The 21,826-nt window shown below is 38.8% G+C and overlaps 1 protein-coding gene across 1 annotated transcript in view; it reads right to left on the bottom strand.

Moving 5' to 3' along the window:
- Positions 1-21,826, bottom strand: part of LOC116037330 (uncharacterized protein PB18E9.04c-like) — a 59,774-nt gene that overhangs the window by 17,626 nt on the left and 20,322 nt on the right. Inside the window, exons 6-11 of the mRNA XM_031281197.2 lie at positions 10,814-11,167; positions 7,068-7,088; positions 6,554-6,907; positions 6,294-6,314; positions 5,667-5,795; positions 3,775-4,002 (exon numbers count right to left, since the gene is read on the bottom strand). Of these exons, the coding sequence (XP_031137057.2) occupies positions 3,775-4,002; positions 5,667-5,795; positions 6,294-6,314; positions 6,554-6,907; positions 7,068-7,088; positions 10,814-11,167 (1,107 nt within the window). The remainder of the gene's footprint in view (positions 1-3,774; positions 4,003-5,666; positions 5,796-6,293; positions 6,315-6,553; positions 6,908-7,067; positions 7,089-10,813; positions 11,168-21,826) is intronic.

The raw sequence follows: 21,826 nt of genomic DNA, 5'->3' as shown, positions 1-21,826 counted from the left end.
ACATTAAGACACGTTGAGAAAAAAGATCCATATTTTGCCGTAATCCAATGACACGAAAAAAAAGTAATCCACAGCGATCAGTAGATCCACAAAAAGGTAAATGACACAGTGTATCCAGCAAGGCCGATACGAGCGTCACATTCACCAGCCAGCTCCAAACAGGTGAACGAGGCCTCTCCACTTCACCGTTTAAACAAAATGGAATGAATGTATAAAAGTCCAAATCTACACAAAACCCGCAATCAATTAGTAAGCTGACATTACATGTATATACATGGCATTTAGGAAACCTTTATTGCAAGGTTGGCATGGCAAGATGTCCAGACTAGTGCAACAGTAACTTTCGTTTTTTTGCGTTCTGCTGCTCCCATCGTCAGCCAGGTAATCATTTTTTTTACCAAAGCAGTATATGAAATCAGATGTATTACCTATCACCATTTAGTTGTTTTGTGTTATTTAAGATATTTATTTAATATCTGGTCATGCCAGATGTAATTATTCCACTATTTTTTTAAACAATGCAATTACCCGTTTGAGCCACCAGGGGGGCAGTGCTCCTCCTGCCCCCCCAGCAAACTCCGAGTATGCAGTCTAACCCATCTGCTAGGGGGCCGAGACTGAGAGCTACATGGATAAATATGCACCAAACAAGCCACTTTGAAATTTTGCTCTTTTCATGAATAAAAAAGTTGGGTGACCCCCCCACCCAGACTAAAAAATGTTGGATGACCCTCCCCTCAGCAAAATATAAAAAGACATGACCCTCCCCTATTTTCCTCCGGTGGTCCATTCCATAAATACTGAACAGTCCCTTAAAGCTATAAATTAGTTTCCGACAGGATTTATTTTTGTTAGAAGTATCATTATAAACAAGATGGCATGCCATGACACTGACTTATTATTGAATGCCTTATTCAAGGGTTCAGAATAAAATGCAATGATGTTTTAGAGAGGCAGCAAACTTATCAGGAGCACAAAGTACAGTGTAAACCAATCCATGACTGATTGGTGAGGGTGTGGACAACATTAGGCTACGCTGCTGACAACAATGATTTTATTGTCTGCCAAAATAAACTATGATGTTGTTAGAGTTCTTGTTGCTGTTTTCTTTTGTGATGATTTTTTCCTGTTTTACTGACAGACATTGAGTTACACGACAGCCTGTTGATTAGGGCTGGGCAATATGGAGAAAAACAAATATCCTGATATTTTTGACCAAATACCTCGATATCGATACCGCAACGATATTGTAGTGTTGACGTTTAGTGCTTTCACAAAATATTTACACAATGAGATTTTTGATTTAAAAAATCATCAGTAATGTGGATATAATGACTATGTGGGTAAAGGCAAATAATAGAACAGTTACAACAGTCTGGTAAGTTCAGAAAAGTACATCACTTTACTGTAATGCAGCCTTTAAAACCAGGAAAAGACAACACTTATGCCATATTACGATATTACGATATCCAAAATCTAAGATGATATCTAGTCTCGTATCACGATATCGATATAATATTGATATGTTGCCCAGCTCTACTGTCGATAATTATGAAGTGTTTTTGCAGCTACACTACCATTTCAAAGTAGAAAATCTCCAAAGTACAAACATTCTAACACACATAACAAAATGTCAGCAATATTTGAATAACCAATAATTGCACAAGTTTTTTCTACCAACATTATTAGATATAGACACACATTCAATTTGTAGTCATGATGTCATGTGTATGCCCAAGCAAGCACTCATTTATGCACAGTAACAGTACAACATTTTAATAAACAGTATGCATATTAATATCTATTATACACATAAAGTTTTTGAGTAAAACAAAATGACACTGCAGCTGATTGGAGGAACGAATTGGAGGAATTCCAAAGCCAGACCATCATGGCGGCTCATTCGGAATACGATCTCATATTTTACGAAAAAGGTTCACTGAAACGTGTTTCTGAAAACATTTTAAGCGAGAAATAGGCCATGCAGTTGCTGAATCTGTCTTCATGACAAAGGTCAGTTTAAAAGATTTTCGTCAGATTTTGAGAGACTCTAGTCACACTCATCCCGCTCGTCATTTCTGGGTTAGCACTCCACCAATCAGTTTGGTCATTGAGTCCGACTGCCCGCCTTCCGATTCAACATGTCAAATTGGCCCAAATGAAGGCCGACGGCTCCTCCAACTGACAACGGCACAGAACACACCAAACAGACTTGAGTCACTGACCTCGCCATACTGTCAGATGGCCGATAATCGGGTTGGTGTGTCAGGGCCTTAATGCTTTTGCAGTTAACATTAGCTGACGATGGAGAGAGGAAATGAGTTCTGTTGACAGACAAACAAAATGTCCATCACAGCAACACGTGTAGTGGGACATTCATATGTATACGTGGAGAATGACCACTTCACATCCATTAAGGAGGGGAGAGGGACCTCAACGTTAAATAAAGTAAGTCAAATAACTCCCCTGACTGTCTAACGTTACCTGTCTTTGCTTGCTGGTATCTTTAACTGTTACCTGATAGTTAAATGTCTCTCTGCAGCTTTCTGTATTTAAATCCTTGTGTAGTTGTTGAATTTAACTTATCTTCGACTCTGAAGCTGTTGCTGATGTGTACTTGTTGATGTGTGGTGGTTATATTCTGTATTTTGCCTTGCTTGCTGCTGCAGGGACACTTGTTTGTATTCATCCTTTTTTGTCTTTGAGCTGTTCTGTAAAATGAGTCATAAGCTTTATTAAGTAATAGGCCTACTCTAGGCATTGTAGGCTATTTTTCTTTGGGCCTATATCTATTACAGTAGACCCAGTAAGTCATGTATTTGATACATGCATTTATATTTTTTAATGTGAACATAAACTGTTTAATCTGTCAGTGTTGTAGTTTTAAGTTGTGATATACCTGTGTGAGAACTGTATAGTTAAAGTTATAGAGCTTTATAGTACTGCATGTCATTTTACATGCTTAAAGGGTACATAAGAAATGTATTAATCATGTAGGCCTAATATCTGATATTCAGGCCCTGATCTCTACCAGTTTATTTAGTTTTAATAGGTGATGGTGTTGTTTCTGAGAGTTATGCAACCTGTTGTCACAGTACAGCTACAGCCACACTGGTGCTCCCGTTGGCTGAAACATTGGCCTTTCTCAGGTGGGTTTGATGTGTCTGATAGTTGATGAGCAGCCCTCACAGTTCAGCTGGAGAAGGGTCTGGGAAATAAACTGTGTGAGGGAAGAACCTCATTGATTAGGTAAGTGACAGAGCTGTGTATAATTAGTTTTCTTGTGATACTATAATTGTGTGATGTATATGTGAAGGTTGTTTGTGCTTACATTGGAGATAGCCTCAAAAATCACATCTTCATTTTCCCCATTCTGGGATAATACATACGCTTTCAGGTCAATGGTCACTATATGGGTATCTGTAGAAAAAAAGGTGCAAATACAAATGTATTTTACAATTTAAACTTAACTTCAGAACTGAAGTACAGAAGTCCATGTGATGGTGGAATCTGTGTTTTTGTTGGAAAATCGAGATTTGCTCCCACCTGCTGGTAAAGATGTGACAGTAGTGGTATCCAGAGTTGTCTTGGTGTCTGTCAGTGTTGTCCCTGCTATGAGGACAAGGAAACTATTATTAAGCATGCCAAAGGAGGTGAATCTCTGACCCTGATGCAAACAATACCAATACATTTTCAGCAGTGACATACGGAATTAATATATTTCTTTAAATATGAATTTTGGAAATGGCTTGAGCAGAAATCATAATGACCAACCTGGTAAAGTTGTGCTGTTGTCTGCTGGGGAGACTGGTAAAGTTGTGCTGTTATCTGCTGGGGAGACTGGTAAAGTTGTGCTGTTATTTGCTGGTGAGACTGGTAAAGTTGTGCTGTTATCTGCTGGTGTAGGTGAGCTGCTGCTTGTTTGGCTGGTTACTGTAGTAGCAGGGACTGTAGATGCTGACATTGTACTCCCTTCCATCAGTGTAGATGTTGTATTGGGTGCTGACGAGACAGTGGATAAAGAAGTTGTGACGTCATTTGCCAGTGTAGATTAGGGTTGCACGATATTAACAAAATGTGTTATTGCGATATTGATTATGAATAGTGTGATATCTATATTAATTTTGATATTTTTAAACATATGTAAAATTATTAAAGTTATGGGAAAACGCATCAAAATAGATTCATAACAAATAAAACAAGTTTTCTTACAACACAAGGTTTATTTCAACTGACTGTCATATTGGACTGGTACAACATGAATACATAAATAAGGACTATGTCTACAGAACAGGACATGTTTTACCTGTTGTACAGTATAAAATAAATAAATAAAGACACAACTTTTCTTTTGCTTCTCTGATTCGTTCTGTTTTGTTGTCTCTATCTATTTCTTCACTTACACTGTCACTCTGTTGAAATATGCACACACGTGGCACGCTCCATCGGGTTTGTAGTGGACCCGCGCGCTGACGTGCACTAACGTGCAAGTGGCACGGTAACTGGCCAATGAAATTATGACCATTATAGCGTTTCAGGCGGGCTCTAAATCGAACACAACTAAGCCACACAGCCAACGTACGGGACGCAGCGCTCCACAAAATAAAAAAAACATTGCATACTTATCGTCACACTTTCGATATAATATTGCGCAACATGATATTGAGATAATGATATTGAGTCGATATATCGTGCACCCCTAGTGTAGATGTAGTACTGCTGCTTGTTGTGATTAGGGATGCACCAATCCGACTTTTTCAGTCCCGATACCGATGCCTGGGCTTTGTGTATCTGTTGATACCCGATACCGATCCGATACCGTTGTTGAATTAATAATACACTGTATACCTTGTACCTTATACCTTCCTTCCACCATGTGGAAGAGACTAAAGGCACCAGACTTTTCCTAATTAAGACAAAATAAAATAGATGTAATGTATTGAATTCATATTTATTTGTACACTCAACTCTTCCAGCATGCGACACACGTGCGACAGAGGGGGAAAAAACTAACAAAACTGGATCGGCACGTGGATCTGTTAATTTTTCCGATCGCCGATCCAGCTATTTAGTCAATATCAGAACTGATATCCGATCTTAATATTGGATCGATGCACTCCTAGTTGTGCTGGGTGTGCTTGGCGACGCAGTGGTAAAAGCTATAATCAAGAATAAAGATTTGTACTATTACATCTTAAACCTCATCTCAAATCCTAAACTGACATAGTGTAAATTAGGGGTGCACCGATTCAATATTAAGATCGGATATCGGTCCCGATATTGACTAAATAGCTGGATCGGGGATCAGAAAAATTAACAGATCCACGGGCCGATCCAGTTTTGTTAGTTTTTTTTCCCCCTCTGTCGCACGTGTGTCACATGCTGGAAGAGTTGAGTGTACAAATAAATAAGAATACAATACATTACATCTATGTTATTTTGTCTTAGTTAGGAAAATAATGTTTAGTTAGGAAAGTATGGTGCCTTTAGCCTCTTCCACATGGTGGAAGGAAGGTAGAAGGTATACAGTGTATTATTAATTCAACAACGGTATCAGATTGGTATCGGGTATCGACAGATACACAAAGCCCAGGCATCGGACTGAAAAAGTGAGATCGGTGCATCCCTAGTATAAATTCCAACTTTTTGTGTTTACCCTCACTCACGTTGCGTGCAGGTGGACTTGTAGTCAGGACAGCAGTCGCCAAATTGCAAGCAGGAGTTATCACAGAAACAATGCCTGAAGCAGGAGTCGTTTCGACCAGGACAACACAGCAGGGGTGGACCTGCACAGCCTGAAGCACACACAGCACAGCTGTATACAAGATCACCACTGTAGTCATTGATTACTGTAATGTAATGCATTATTTCAAGATCACGAGATCATGAGACATTACTAAAAACTCGGAAATGTTTTCTAAAAAGAATACACATCATATGTCAGTCAGTCTGTTTAGCTGGAAAGAGTTATGACGTGGTCACTGTCAGCAGCACCGTATTAACAGAAGAACATTGGTTAAAAAAAAAACTTAATAAACAATATTGATTCTAGGGAAAAGAATCATTTTTAAAAATCGTCGCAAACAAAATTGACATTGAGCTTAGGAGAAGGTTGGAAAGGATCACTCCAAGTCAGAATGAAAGGGGGTGAACATGTTTTATGCATCTTGGATGGATGCAGCTGAGAAACATGAAAGGGATGTTGCTGATCATTGTGGGGTTATACAGAATATGTTGCACTGGAGGAATGGGAGCAGGAAGTACAGTGTATGAGGTGGTGTTGTGGGTTTCACCTGTTGGAGCTGCTGGTTGAGCTAGAAAATGAAAAAGGACGATGACATTTCATTTCATTTGAATGCAGGAAAAACAAACATTTAAGTTAAGCAATTACTTGAGATGTGATGGTGGAATCTGTGTTTTTGTTGAAAAATCGGGATTTGCTCCCACCTGCTGCGAATCTCTAACTGAACCTGATGCAAACAGAAAAATTCAGATTTGACAATAGATTGCCAATACATGTATGCTGGCTTCAGCAGGAATCATAATGACCAACCTGTAGCTGCAGAGACTGAGGATGCTGTAGTTGTGAGGCCATCTAGTTGCGTATATATAGAACTGTTGCTGTCTTGGCTGGTTGCTGTAGCAGCAGACATCATGGCGGTTGAGTTTGTGCTCACATCTGATGATGATGCATTAGTGCTGCTTGTACTGGGTAATGTTGAAGACACTGCAGATGACGGAGATGGGGGGGTATCTATGGGTGTAGATGTACTTGTGCTTGGTGGTGTTGTGTCAGAAGCTTGGGGTGCTGAAGTTGTGCTGGTATTAACAAGTGTAGAGGAGGTACTGCTGTTTGTTGTGCTGGGTCCTGGAGAAATATAGTCTGTTGATGATGTGCTGTTATCTGCTGGGGAGACAGTGGTAAAAGCTATAATCAAGAAGACGCTGGGGAGAATGGTAAAGTTGGGGATGTTGCTGATCATTGTGGGGTTGAGATGGAGGAAGAATCTGTTGCACGAGGAATGGGAGCAGGAAGTACAGTTGTGAGGTGGTGTTGTGGGTATTACCTGTTGGAGCTGCTGGTTGAGCTAGAAAATGAAAAAGGACAATGACATTTCATTTAATTTGAATGCAGGAAAAACAAACATTTAAGTTAAGCAATTGCTTGAGATGTGATGGTGGAATCTGTGTTTTTGTTGGAAAAATCGAGATTTGCTCCCAGCTGCTGGTAAAGATATGACACTAGTGGTATCCAAAGTTGTACTGGTGTCTGTCAGTGTTGTTCCTGCTATGAGGACAAGGAAACTATTATTAAGCATGCCAAAGGAGGTGAATCTCTGACCCTGATGCAAACAAAAAAAAAATCAGATTTGACAAAAGATTGCCAATACATTTTCAGCAGTGACATACAGAATTAATATATTTCTTTAAATATGCAATTTGGAAATGGCTTGAGCAGAAATCATAATGACCAACCTGGAGCTGCAGAGACTGAGGATGCTGAAGTTGTGAGGCCATCTAATCGCGTAGATGTAGTACTGCTGCTGTCTTGGCTGGTTGGTGTAGCAGCAGACATCATGGAGGCTGAGTCTGTGCTCACATCTGATGATGCAGTAATGCTGCTTGTTGTGCTGTGTTCTGTTGAAGACACTGCAGATGATGGAGATGGGGGGATATATGTGGGTGTATATGTACTGCTTGTACTTGTTGTGCTTGGTGGTGTTGTGTCAGAAGCTGTGGGTGTTGAAGTTATGCTGATATTTACAAGTACAGATGTGGTACTGCTGTTTGTTGTGCTGGGATTTGGAGAAATGGAGTCTGTAGATGATGTTGTGCTGTTATCTGCTGGTGAGACTGGTAAAGTTGTGCTGTTATCTTTTGGGGGGACTGGTAAAGGTGTGCTGTTATCTGCTGGTGAGACTGATACAGTTGTACTGTTATCTGCTGAGGAGGTTGGTAAAGCTGTACTGTTATCTACTGGTGAGACTGGTAAAGTTGTGCTGTTATCTGCTGGTGAGACTGGTAAAGTTGTACTGTTTTGTGCTGGTGAGACTGGTAAAGTTGTGCTGTTATCTGCTGGTGAGACTGGTAAAGTTGTGCTGTTATCTGCTGGTGAGACTGGTAAAGTTGTGCTGTTATCTGCTGGGGGGACTGGTAAAGGTGTGCTGTTATCTGCTGGTGAGACTGGTAAAGCTGTACTGTTATCTACTGGTGAGACTGGTAAAGTTGTGCTGTTATCTGCTGGTGAGACTGGTAAAGTTGTACTGTTTTGTGCTGGTGAGACTGGTAAAGTTGTGCTGTTATCTGCTGGTGAGACTGGTAAAGGTGTGCTGTTATCTGCTGGTGAGACTGGTAAAGTTGTGCTGTTATCTGCTGGGGGGACTGGTAAAGGTGTGCTGTTATCTGCTGGTGAGACTGGTAAAGTTGTGCTGTTATCTGCTGGGGAAACTGGTAAAGTTGTGCTGTTATCTGCTGGGGGGACTGGTAAAGTTGTACTGTTATGTGCTGGTGAGACTGGTAAAGTTGTGCTGTTATCTGCTGGTGAGACTGGTAAAGTTGTGCTGTTATCTGCTGATGAGACTGGTAAAGTTGTACTGTTATGTGCTGGTGAGACTGGTAAAGTTGTGCTGTTATCTGCTGGTGAGACTGGTAAAGTTGTGCTGTTATCTGCTGGGGAAACTGGTAAAGTTGTGCTGTTATCTGCTGGTGAGACTGGTAAAGTTGTGCTGTTATCTGCTGAGGAAACTGGTAAAGTTGTACTGTTATCTGCTGGTGAGACTAGTAAAGTTGTGCTGTTATCTGCTGGTGGGGACTGGTAAAGTTGTGCTGTTATCTGCTGGTGAGACTGGTAAAGTTGTGCTGTTATCTGCTGGGGGGACTGGTAAAGGTGTGCTGTTATCTGCTGGTGAGACTGGTAAAGGTGTGCTGTTATCTGCTGGTGAGACTGGTAAAGTTGTGCTGTTATCTGCTGGTGAGACTGGTAAAGTAGTGCTGTTATCTGCTGGTGAGACTGGTAAAGTAGTGCTGTTATCTGCTGGTGTAGGTGAGCTGCTGCTTGTTTGGCTGGTTACTGTAGTAGCAGGGACTGTAGATGCTGACGTTGTACTCTCTTCCATCAGTGTAGATGTTGTATTTGATGCTGACGAGACAGTGGATGAAGAAGTTGTGACGTCATTTGCCAGTGTAGATTAGGGTTGCACGATATTAACAAAATGTGATATTGCAATAGTGATTATGAATAGTGCAATATCTATATTAATTTTGATATTTTTAAACGTATTTAAAATTACAAAATTTACAGGAAAACACATCAAAATAGATTCATAACAAATAATGTCAGTGTTGTCCCTGCTATGAGGACAAGGAAACTATTAGTAAGCATGCCAAAGGAGGTGAATCTCTAACTGAACCTGATGCAAACAGAAAAATTCTGATTTGACAATAGATTGCCAATACATGTATGCTGGCTTCAGCAGGAATCATAATAACCAACCTATAGCTGCAGAGACTGAGGATGCTGTATTTGTGAGGCCATCTAATCGCGTAGATGTAGTACTGCTGCTGTCTTGGCTGGTTGGTGTAGCAGCAGACATTATGGAGGCTGAGTCTGTGCTCACATCTGATGATGCAGTAATGCTGCTTGTTGTGCTGTGTTCTGTTGAAGACACTGCAGATGATGGAGATGGGGGGATATCTGTGGGTGTAGATGTACTGCTTGTACTTGTTGTGCTTGGTGGTGTTGTGTCAGAAGCTGTGGGTGTTGAAGTTATGCTGATATTTACAAGTACAGATGTGGTACTGCTGTTTGTTGTGCTGGGATTTGGAGAAATAGAGTCTGTAGATGATGTGCTGTTATCTGCTGGTGAGACTGGTAAAGTTGTACTGTTATGTGCTGGTGAGACTGGTAAAGTTGTGCTGTTATCTGCTGGTGAGACTGGTAAAGTTGTGCTGTTATCTGCTGGGGAAACTGGTAAAGTTGTGCTGTTATCTGCTGGGGGGACTGGTAAAGGTGTGCTGTTATCTGCTGAGGAGGCTGGTAAAGTTGTACTGTTATCTGCTGGTGAGACTAGTAAAGTTGTGCTGTTATCTGCTGGGGGGACTGGTAAAGTTGTGCTGTTATCTGCTGGGGGGACTGGTAAAGTTGTGCTGTTATCTGCTGGGGGGACTGGTAAAGTTGTGCTGTTATCTGCTGGTGAGACTGGTAAAGTAGTGCTGTTATCTGCTGGTGAGACTAGTAAAGTTGTGCTGTTATCTGCTGGGGGGACTGGTAAAGTTGTGCTGTTATCTGCTGGTGAGACTGGTAAAGTAGTGCTGTTATCTGCTGGTGAGACTGGTAAAGTAGTGCTGTTATCTGCTGGTGTAGGTGAGCTGCTGCTTGTTTGGCTGGTTGCTGTAGTAGCAGGGACTGTAGATGCTGACGTTGTACTCTCTTCCATCAGTGTAGATGTTGTATTTGATGCTGACGAGACAGTGGATGAAGAAGTTGTGACGTCATTTGCCAGTGTAGATTAGGGTTGCACGATATTAACAAAATGTGATATTGCAATAGTGATTATGAATAGTGCAATATCTATATTAATTTTGATATTTTTAAACGTATTTAAAATTACAAAATTTACAGGAAAACACATCAAAATAGATTCATAACAAATAATGTCAGTGTTGTCCCTGCTATGAGGACAAGGAAACTATTAGTAAGCATGCCAAAGGAGGTGAATCTCTAACTGAACCTGATGCAAACAGAAAAATTCTGATTTGACAATAGATTGCCAATACATGTATGCTGGCTTCAGCAGGAATCATAATGACCAACCTGTAGCTGCAGAGACTGAGGATGCTGTAGTTGTGAGGCCATCTAATTGCGTATATATAGAACTGTTGCTGTCTTGGCTGGTTGCTGTAGCAGCAGACATCATGGCGGTTGAGTTTGTGCTCACATCTGATGATGATGCATTAGTGCTGCTTGTACTGGGTAATGTTGAAGACACTGCAGATGACGGAGATGGGGGGGTATCTATGGGTGTAGATGTACTTGTGCTTGGTGGTGTTGTGTCAGAAGCTTGGGGTGCTGAAGTTGTGCTGGTATTAACAAGTGTAGAGGAGGTACTGCTGTTTGTTGTGCTGGGTCCTGGAGAAATATAGTCTGTTGATAATGTGCTGTTATCTGCTGGGGAGACAGTGGTAAAAGCTATAATCAAGAAGACGCTGGGGAGAATGGTAAAGTTGGGGATGTTGCTGATCATTGTGGGGTTGAGATGGAGGAAGAATCTGTTACACGAGGAATGGGAGCAGGAAGTACAGTTGTGAGGTGGTGTTGTGAGTTTTACCTGTTGGAGCTGCCAGTTGAGCTAGAAAATGAAAAAGGACAATGACATTTCATTTGAATGCAGGAAAGACAAACGTATGCATTTGCTCGAGATGAAAGAGAAGGAGACTGGCTTGGATGTCACAGTAAAGTCGTACAGCAAAATTGGGCATTGGTGTTGTTAATCTTCCCTGTAAGATGGTTTTCAGACACCTAGATTCAGTTTAATTTACCCTGCAACAGGTAGAGAATGCTCTAATTCCAGGTGCTAGGCCTGTAACAATTATGAAATAATTGTCTAACTGTAATTTTTTTACATATTCATTCAGAACATTAGAGCATTTTTTTATGAGATTGGTCACACTATTATTTGGGCCCATCAAACGCGTTTGCAATACCGGCGTAGCGTCACCTAACAGTAACGTTAGCTAGCCTATGATACTATGGATTCCTACCAGGGGACGCCCCACCCGCAGGTGCAAGTTCAGTCGGCTTTCGAACATTAAAAATCCACCCAAGCACCTAAGGTCCTAAGGCATATGACTGTTGATGGTAACTGTTGATTCTGTTTAGATGTGCCAAATTGTAGTTATATAAGTGATTATTGGTCGGACTGTTTAGCTAAAGCTATGCTAGTGGCAGCTGTCACTTGTTGCCATAGCAACTTCTAACATCCGTCTAAAGCTAAAGCCAGAGAAATTAAACACGCTCTGTTTTTTGTTTATGATTAAGGCTTTGTTTTTTATTGATGGGAATAAATGTTTTATTTTCAATTCTTTTGTTAATTTAAGCAAACAAATATGTTTTTTGATAATAAAGAGGGGTGGTTTACGTAGTAGGCTGTGAATCTGCGTATCTGGGTCACATAACAGTGATATACAACATAAGATGCATCCTGGGATTCATTTAAACTTTAATTTGTTTGAAAAAGTAATAAATAAATAAATAAATGTATTATTTTACTAAAATAGCCAATTATAATTTGAATTGCAATTTTTTCTGAGACAATTAATTGTCCAGCAAAATTTGGAATTGTTACCGGCCTAACACATACTTCAAAATGCTAACACTTGATTAGGGATTCCTCCTTTGTCTAGACAACATTGCATTCATGTAGGCTAAATGTCAGTTTTAGAGATACACAAAAAGTACAATAAATGTATTTAAAAGGATATAATTGACATTTCTTTTGCCAATTTTCTCCACATTGTCTCAGGTTTTTCCCGAATAACTCCTTTTTTACCGTTCATCACGCTCCCACTGCCTTTCTCTTTATACATCCATAGCTTTTCCCCTGTCCAATACAGGAACAACGCTGTTGCTGTTTGTCTAGAATAGTGTTGTGTAACCTGGTGCGAGCCACTTTTTCTTGTTTCCATTTACAGAGCCAGCACTGTGTATGAACTAGGGATGTCACAGGAACCGGTACTTGGGTACCAAGTCCGTACCAAAATTCTGAAAACGTGATGGTACTTGTTTTTTTACAGTACCGTACAGGGGCAGTATAGGCCTACAAGTGTTCTACTTTGCCGCTAAATGCTGAAGAAAGCCAACCGGCACAGAAAAACAGAATGCCTCTGGCTTTTCCCTAACACTACATCTACAGCAACGGCTTTCGCGACTTCACCTGGAGCTCCCAACCAGAAAGTAAATGTGTTTCTCTCTGATGTTGTCTGTCACAGCCTAAAGTTAGCTCCAATAGCTGACATTAGTATAAAAGCAAGAACCCAATGGACAATGACCAAATCCACCAGGAGCATATTTTTTATGTTGCCTACTTGCATTTGTGAGGCACTTATATAATTTACCATTATATTTTGCAATAATCCAATTGGCTGAGTCATTTAGTATCAAAATTATTTAATTGGTTGGAAATAAATTAGCTTTTTACCATCAGGTCAAAAAACTATAAAATAATGCTAGCTAGTAAAATGCTTTATCAACTTCATTTTAACTGTGTCCTCAATTTTCAGTTAAACAAATTTTTGAGATAAGTATGTCGGGACTTAAAGTCACGGCATCTAAGTCAAACTGGACAACACCCTGGTCGCACAGTTTAATAAAGTATTTATTAATAAATAAAGTATTTATTAAACTGTTTGATATTAAATGTGACGTTTCACTCACCATCATAAAGTAGGAAGCCAAACAGGAGAGAGAAGTACAATGTAAACCGATCCATGACTCTGTTTGGCTGCTGAGTGTTGCAAAGGCTTTTTCGTACAGTCACACAGGTTTTTTTGTGTAATGTTTAAAACATAGTTAGAATGTAGCCTAGATATGTCAAGAATGCAGTTACCTATACTTAAGACTGGAATAACTGGACTGATGGTGACAGAAGTGTAACCTTAAGATTCAGTAGAAAACCTACTAACGCACTGGCTTTCAAATACACATCATGACAAGTGCAAGGAACATTTTGTATAACCATTTATTGCACAATTTCTTTCCAACAGTAATCAGATAGTGATGAATAATCCATTTGTAGTCCTGCATAATCATCATTTTTCATACAGTATATGCACATCTGTAAGAATATCACCTTAGAAGAAAAAAGTATGCTGTTGGCAATGACACACACAGTAAAGTCTGATATATAGTACAAAGATTACTTGAGAAAGTTACGATTTAAGAGATTTTTTAAAAAACAGTAGCAGATTCATGAGACTGATAATTTACATTTTTGTTGTTTAATTAATGGTTAATTACAGGTTTGTTGTTCACTCAACATTTCACAGTGTCTGCCTCCAGCACAAATGTTTCACAGTAGATGATGTGTTAGTGCTCCTTGACCTTTGAATACCACAAGTGTCTATTCCCTGAAAGTCAGAACTGGTTCAGCCCCCCTCCCCCCCCAAACAAACTCGTTGTTCATTCTCTCCTAAAGAACGGAACGTTCTTTGCGCAAAGAATACATTCCTTGTTGAGTGAAGCCTTTTTTTAGATTTCACTATTAGAATTTCCACTACATCATCGTCCTGTATTTATTAGAGTTTAAGAAAGCTTTATTCGTGCCAAGTCATGTTTGGTAGTTCATGTTTAGGATAGGATACCTTGTCTAAGCAAAATATTAAATCAGCAATATTTCTCTCTGTTTTTATTTTATAACGTGATATATATTATCACTGTTTAGTTTTTTTGTAAACAGGGATGTTTATACTAGTGGACAGAACCTCCACAGACAGAAAAAAAGAAGGTGACCAATGGCGAAGACCAACGCAGATAAACCATCAGTGCGGTTTTTACTAGTTGAAGAGCGCTGAAAAAAGAAAAATGACTGAGGTCAGACACGGATGTTGCCTTAGTGCTCTTGAATAGATTGAGTAATGATTTTTATTTCTATTTGACTTACTCAATCTAGCTAAATAATGTGTTATTGTCTTGGAGTGGGGATATTTTTCCGTGTTATTTATTATGAATAGGGCTGTTGACTTTCCGGGGCTGAGTGTTAACACTTTAGCTAACGTTAGTGACCCAGGTAAGCGCTGTGTCTCTCTGACAAGCTAGTAAATCAACTCAAAATGCTTCCTTTGCTCATGCTACACTCCTCCACAAAGTTCCATAAATGTCGGCCCAGTAATTTCCCCGTTATTCTGCTTACAAAAACAAAGAGATGAACAAGCAGCACCGAAAACCACGTCAATGGCAGACTTTTGTGTGTGTCCTTGTCGGAGGTAACTAAATGTAGTTTATACTGCCTGATGCGACTTTGACCGCACCGCTTTTTTACTAGGGTTCATGCAACAATAACTTCCATCTTTTATTTATCTTTTTACAGCTATCAGAAGTACACAAAGGGGACGTGGTGTTGATATGCTGACAATGTTGTTGTCATTACTTAGAATTCCTCATGGGGGTGACAGAACCTACGCACTATAGCTTTAGTTGCCACAGACCCAGCTGTACTTTGGGGTCCAGTTGTGGTTGATGTTATTGGTATCTGTGGTCTTGTTGTTGGGACATCAGGATTTGAAGTTTTTGGGCTTACGGTTGTTGCTGGCTTTGTAGGGGTTTGTGTATCACAATCAGTTGCGGCTGCTGTTGTTGTGGCGGCCGTTGTTGTAAAGGTAGCTGATGGTGGCTGGGGTTTTGATGAAGTAGATGTTTGTGGTTGTGTTGTGAGGTACTGGCACTACCTCAGGATGCTAAAGGAAAGGTATCTTATCTTCAATAGGAACTCTTTACCAGACAATCTATCATTCTGGTTTTACAAGGAAGTTCTTATTATCCCATAGTTTTAAGTGTGATTGTGGCAGATGTGAAACTGGCAAAGACTGCTGACAGTTGTACACCAACTTTACTTGGCTTGTGTCAGAAGGCTAATTACCTCCTGAGGTGTGATCTGAAGAAGGCCCAGTCATCATAGTAGGAGTGGAGCCACTATGCCTTGCCCACTGACATAGATCTTGTTCAATATTGCAGTCGAGGTGGAATACTGGAAACAAATATCAGACATATATTTAGTTAACTGAAAATCACAAAAACTCCACGTGGAAAAAAAACTCCTTACATCAGGGGAGTACAAGTGCTTCTGCTGTAACTGAATGTGGTGGTGGTCTGTTATCTGGAGCCTCAGTAACATTGTCCTTATCAATTAAAGTTCTCATATTATGCTTTTTGGCTTTTTCCCTTTCCTTTCTTGTGTTATATTATCTTGTGCATGTTATAGGTTTACAAAGTGAAAAAGCCCAAAGTCCACCCCATAGGGACTTACCATCTCCAACAGAAACACTGTTCAGAAATTGCTCCAAACAGCTCTATTGTAGTCCAGCCTTTACTTCCGTGACAGACGTGCGTCACTTTGTAACACACGTTGTCCTTACCTAGCTACTGCGCATGTGCGACTCCCAGCAAGGATTGAACAGAAGTGTGATGCCTTACTCTGTAGCTAAAACAGAGAGCTCAACACAAAAAAGGGTGAAAAGAGGAGCTGCAGCAATGTGCAGTACAACAAAAAGATGGTGTTTTTTGAATTTTTTTATTTAAACCTATTCTGATACAACCTCTAAATAAAATTATGAACCTGAAAATGAGGACTCCACTACGTCACCATACCTTCCACTACGGGAGGTATGGTGACATTTGCTACAGGGGGCTGTTCATATTTTTGTTTGATAAAGTAGGAAAAAGTACGCAGTAGTTACCAATTGAAAGTATTGTAACTTAAAGCTATATATTAGTTTCCAACAGAATTTATTTTTGTTAGATGTATCATTATAAACAAGATGGCATGCCATGACACTGACTTAATATTGAATGATTTATTGGAGTGTTCAGAATAAAATGCCATGGTGTTTTACTCATTATAGAGAGGCAGCAAACTTATTAAGAGCAGCAAGTGCAGTGTAAACCAATCCATGACTGATTGGCGAGGGTGTGAACAACAGTAGCCTACGCTCCTGATCATTTACCTGCTTAATCAAACAGCTTAACAAGTTAGCTTGTTTTCAAGTGTTGCTTAATGCTATTGCAGTTACCATTAGCCGACGATAGAGAGGAAAGGAGGAGTTCTGTCGACAAACAAACTAAATGACCATCACAGCAACATGTGTAGTGGGACATTCATTTGAATACATGGATAATCACCACTTCAAGTCCATGAAAGAGAGGAAAACGGGCCTCAACGTCAAAAGTCAAATACTGACCCTGACTGTCTCTAATGTTACCTGACTTTGCTTGCTGGTAGTTAAATGTCTTTTTTTTGTCTTTCTGTGCGTATTTAAAGTGCCCATATTATGAAAAGATCACTTTTTCTGGGATTTGGGGTGTTATGTTGTGTCTCTGGTGCTTCCACACACATACAAACTTTGAAAAAAATCCTTCCATGCTGTTTAGAGTGAGATACAGTTTCTGAATGTGTCCTGCCTTCAGTCTCTGGGTGAGCTGTTCAAAATCGGCACGGCTTGTGACATCACAAGCCGAAACGAGCAGGCTAACCGCAACCATTAGCTCGTAGTGTTAGCGTTAGCATGCTAACGCTAGCATGCTAACGCTAGCATGCTACCTCGTTCTCAATAGCAAAGCACTGCTACAACACACACAAGTTCACCATAATCTACAAAAGAACTACTTACATGTGCGCCCTCATTTAGAAGTCTCCCAGCTAATCCTGCCTTGTAACTGACCTAAGTTGTAGAAAGAGCCTTTCTTTTACTGTCTATGGAGCTAGCTAGCTGACATGATCTACATCTGAGCTACTGCGCATGTGCAAGTACAATCAAAGATAGTACAGAAGAAGAAGAAGAAAAGAGGTCTCACTCTGTAACTAAAACAGAGACCAGGTGAAAAGAGGATCTGCAGCAGTGAGAGAGAGCACTGCAGTACAACAAAAATATGGTGTTTTTTGAAAATTAAACCATGTAAACCTATTCTGGTACAACCTTAAAATACAATTATGAACCTGAAAATGAGAATAATATGGCTGCTTTAATTCCTTGTGTAGTTGATGAATTATTATGGGATGCCGAATGTAAAAGTTCGGTTACAATTTTTTAGCTGATGAATTTTCAACATTTAGCTCACTTTCCTCACATTTAGCGCATTTTCCTCACATTTCAGACAGAAATTATATATATATATATATATATATATATATTATATCTAAATCTAAAATCTAAATGTTATATCTAAATCTAAATGTTAAATTTATATCTAAATGTTAAATGTTAAATCTAAATATTATATCTAAATATATATCTAAATATATCTAAATCTAAATCTTAAATATATATCTAAATGTTAAATGTTAAATCTAAATCTTAAATATATGTCTAAATATTATATCTAAATCTAAATCTTAAATATATATCTAAATGTTAAATCTAAATGTTATATCTAAATGTGTCGCCAAGTGTAAAGCTAAATATTTAGAAAATATTCAAATCCCCAAGGAAACCACGCCCACTGTAGTGGCTTCAAATCGCACTGCACAAAAGGTCAATTCTGATTGGCTGTTTGTCTCCAATTAGATCGCAAGTAGCAGGAAACACATCTACAGGGAAACAGTCTTTGACACAACACCTGCCATGATGCCCCAGCAAGGGGTATCTCTGCTGTAGCCAGTGGGTACTTGGAAAGATTGTGGAGCAGCTTAACTAATCAAAATAATAATTGAATTATGATTGATTTAAAACAATATATCAGCTAAAACAGCTCAACACATATGTTAAAACATATAGCGAATTAATCAATGGTAGAAAAAAATAGCTAAAAGTGGCCTACTGACTTAGCTAACAGTTGAAATGATTAGCTAAAAGTAATGGATGACTTTTGAAACATTAACCACACTTCAAGTAAAAGGTCTAGTTAGTAGAATTTCTGACCAAACCAACCTAAATGTTTACAGTTCAATTGCATGAAAATGTAAGAATATTCACTTTAATATGATAAATAGTGTGAACACATTGGGAATTGATAGGGCGGGGAATGTGAGTTTATATGACAGGGTTGTGGGGGAACCTCAGACCAGAAGGGTTGGAAAGCACTGATCTACAGTATTTTATATTATTGACCGACCGGTATATTACAGACATGCCTTAATAGTTGTGTTAATCACAACACCGTTGTTTGAATTACATATCTCCGTGTGTGACTAACGTCATCCTTCCCAAGCAATCTAACATTAGCCCAGCATGGATAAAGTCCAGCTATGCATCCAACATATTCATCTGAACAAAACTAAAATGTCACAATCCAGCCACTTGTAAAAAGTTTGTAATACTGGTTATATAGTTATCGTGTTTTATTAACCTTAATTCTGTTTGCCAAGGCTATATTTTATTGGCTTGCAAAGTAGCTATCCGTTGCTAACGTTAGCTAGCTAATTAATGTCAAAAAGCAGTAGCTAACTAATATTACTGCCAAGATATGGTTTCATTGTAAGACAGTGTAAACACATGACAACACTTGACGAGTCTTACAACACCTCTCTGGTCTCTAGTGAAATCATATCTTGGCAGTAGTTAGCTGACGTTTCTGCTTTTTAAGATAAATTAGCGTTAGCAACGGATAGCTCCTTCGCAAGCTAATATAGCAACATAATAATAAAATACGGTAATGTCACCAAAGTATTGAAAACTACTTACACGTGGCTATAGTGTGACAGGCCTACTGCTGTTCAGTCTCGCATTGCGAAACCTAGCTAACTTAGCTAGTTACAGTGCTGCGAGGCCTGTTCAGATGACATGTCGGCTGCAGTGTGTGAGCTAGCTAGATTGCTTGTGAAGGATGAGTCAAACTAACGTTAAACACACAAGGAGATATGAGTCAAACAAAACAACAGCATTATAGTACACACAAATATTAAGACATTTCTGTGATATAAGTCAATAATACAAAATACTGACCGAAATGTGTTTTAATCCAGTAACGTTAGTCGAACAGCTCCACTGTAGTCAGTATTTAGCTACTGGTGTTGACTGAAACTTGCGGTGCAGCGCGATTTGAAGCCACTGCAGTGGGCGTGGTTTCCTTGGGGATTTGAATATTTTCTAAATATTTAGCTTTACACTTGGCGACACATTTAGATATAACATTTAGATTTAACATTTAACATTTAGATATTTTAAGATTTAGATATATATTTAAGATTTAGATTTAACATTTAACATTTAGATATATATATTTAAGATTTAGATTTAGATATAATATTTAGATATATATTTAAGATTTAGATTTAGATATAATATTTAGATTTAACATTTAACATTTAGATATAAATTTAACATTTAGATTTAGATATAACATTTAGATATAAATTTAACATTTAGATTTAGATATAACATTTAGATTTAACATTTAACATTTAGATATATATTTAACATTTAGATTTAACATTTAGATTTAGATATAATATTTAGATTTAACATTTAGATATAATAAAAAAAAATATAATATATAATATATATATATATATATATAAATATAATATATATATAATTTCTGTCTCAAATGTGAGGAAAATGCGCTAAATGTGAGGAAAGTGAGCTAAATGTTGAAAATTCATCAGCTAAAAAATTGTAACCGAACTTTTACATTCGGCACCCCATAAATTATTATTATCTTCGAAGCTGTTGCTGATGTGTACCTGTTGATGTTGTGGTGGTTTTATATTCTGTACAGTGCCTTGCTTGCTGCTCTCTTCACAGACAGCAGGGACACTTTTGGAATTTGGAATTTCCCCGATTTTGCATTTTTTTCTTCTGATGTATGATTCGTGAAGGAGTCTGTGCAGAAGGGCTGCTATTTGCTTCTGAAAATATATTCATCCTTTTTTGTCTTTAAAGTGTAACTACAGTTTTTTTCAACCTGGACCCTATTTTCCCACGTTTTTGTGTCTAAGTGACTAATGGGAGCAACAGTCTTTAAAATTGGTGCAGTATTAAGCAAGATCGCTGCAGTTGGAAGTGGCGAAACAAATATGTTGGCTCTATACACACTAAAAGTATTGCTTTTTTAAATGGAGTCTGGTGGGTTTAGCGCTAGCGACTTCAGAGCCTTTTCTGGTTAAACAAAAAGGTCTCAGAGGTTTTAAAGGTCTATCTCTGAAGGGATCCTTTCCATAATGTTGTCAGCCACTTAGAATAGTAATTTGAGCCTGTCAGTGGCAAAACGAGCACTTTTGTGAAGGTAAATACAAGCTGGACAATTGTCCTATTAACTTAAGGTGTAGCTTGTTTCGCCACTGCTGACTGCAGTGATCTAGCTTAATACTGGACCAATGTCAAAGATTGTTGTTCCCGTCAGTCACTTAGACACAAAAACATAGGAAAATAGGGTCCAGATTGAAAAAAAACGGTAGTTACCCTTTAAGCTGTGCTGTAAAATGAGTCATAAACTTTAATAAGTAATAGGCCTATTCTAGGCATTGTAGGCTATTTTTCTTTGGGCCTATATCTATTACAGTAGACCCAGTAAGTCATGTATTTGATACGTGCATTTATACTTTTTAATGTGAACATAAACTGTTTAATCTGTCAATGTTGTAGTTTTAAGTTGTGATTGATATGTGTGAGAACTTTATAGTTAAAGTTATAGCGCTTTATAGTACTGCATGTAATTTTACATGCTTAAAGGGTACATAAGAAATGTATTAATCATGTAGGCCTAATATCTGATATTCAGGCCCTGATCTCTACCAGTTTATTTAGTTTTAATAGGTGATGGTGTTGTTTCTGAGAGTTGTGCAGCCTGTTGTCTCAGTACAGCTACAGCCACACTGGTGCTCCCGTTGGCTGAAACATTGGCCTTTCTCAGGTGGGTTTGATGTGTCTGATAGTTGATGAGCAGCCCTCACAGTTCAGCTGGAGAAGGGTCTGGGAAATAAACTGTGTGAGGGAAGACACTCGCTGATTAGTTGTGCGACAGAGCTATGTATGTTTTTTGTGATACTGTAACTGCACAATGTATATGTGAAGGTTGTTTGTGCTTACATTGGATAAAGCCTCAAAAATCAAATCTTCATTGTCCTCATTCTGGGATAAAACAGAAGCTTTCAGGTAAACAGTCACTGTATGGGCATCT

The sequence above is a fragment of the Sander lucioperca genome, chromosome 9 (genome assembly GCF_008315115.2).
Source record: "Sander lucioperca isolate FBNREF2018 chromosome 9, SLUC_FBN_1.2, whole genome shotgun sequence".
Classification (NCBI taxonomy): Eukaryota; Metazoa; Chordata; class Actinopteri; order Perciformes; family Percidae; genus Sander; species Sander lucioperca.
This window is presented reverse-complemented; position numbering and strand designations above follow the sequence as displayed.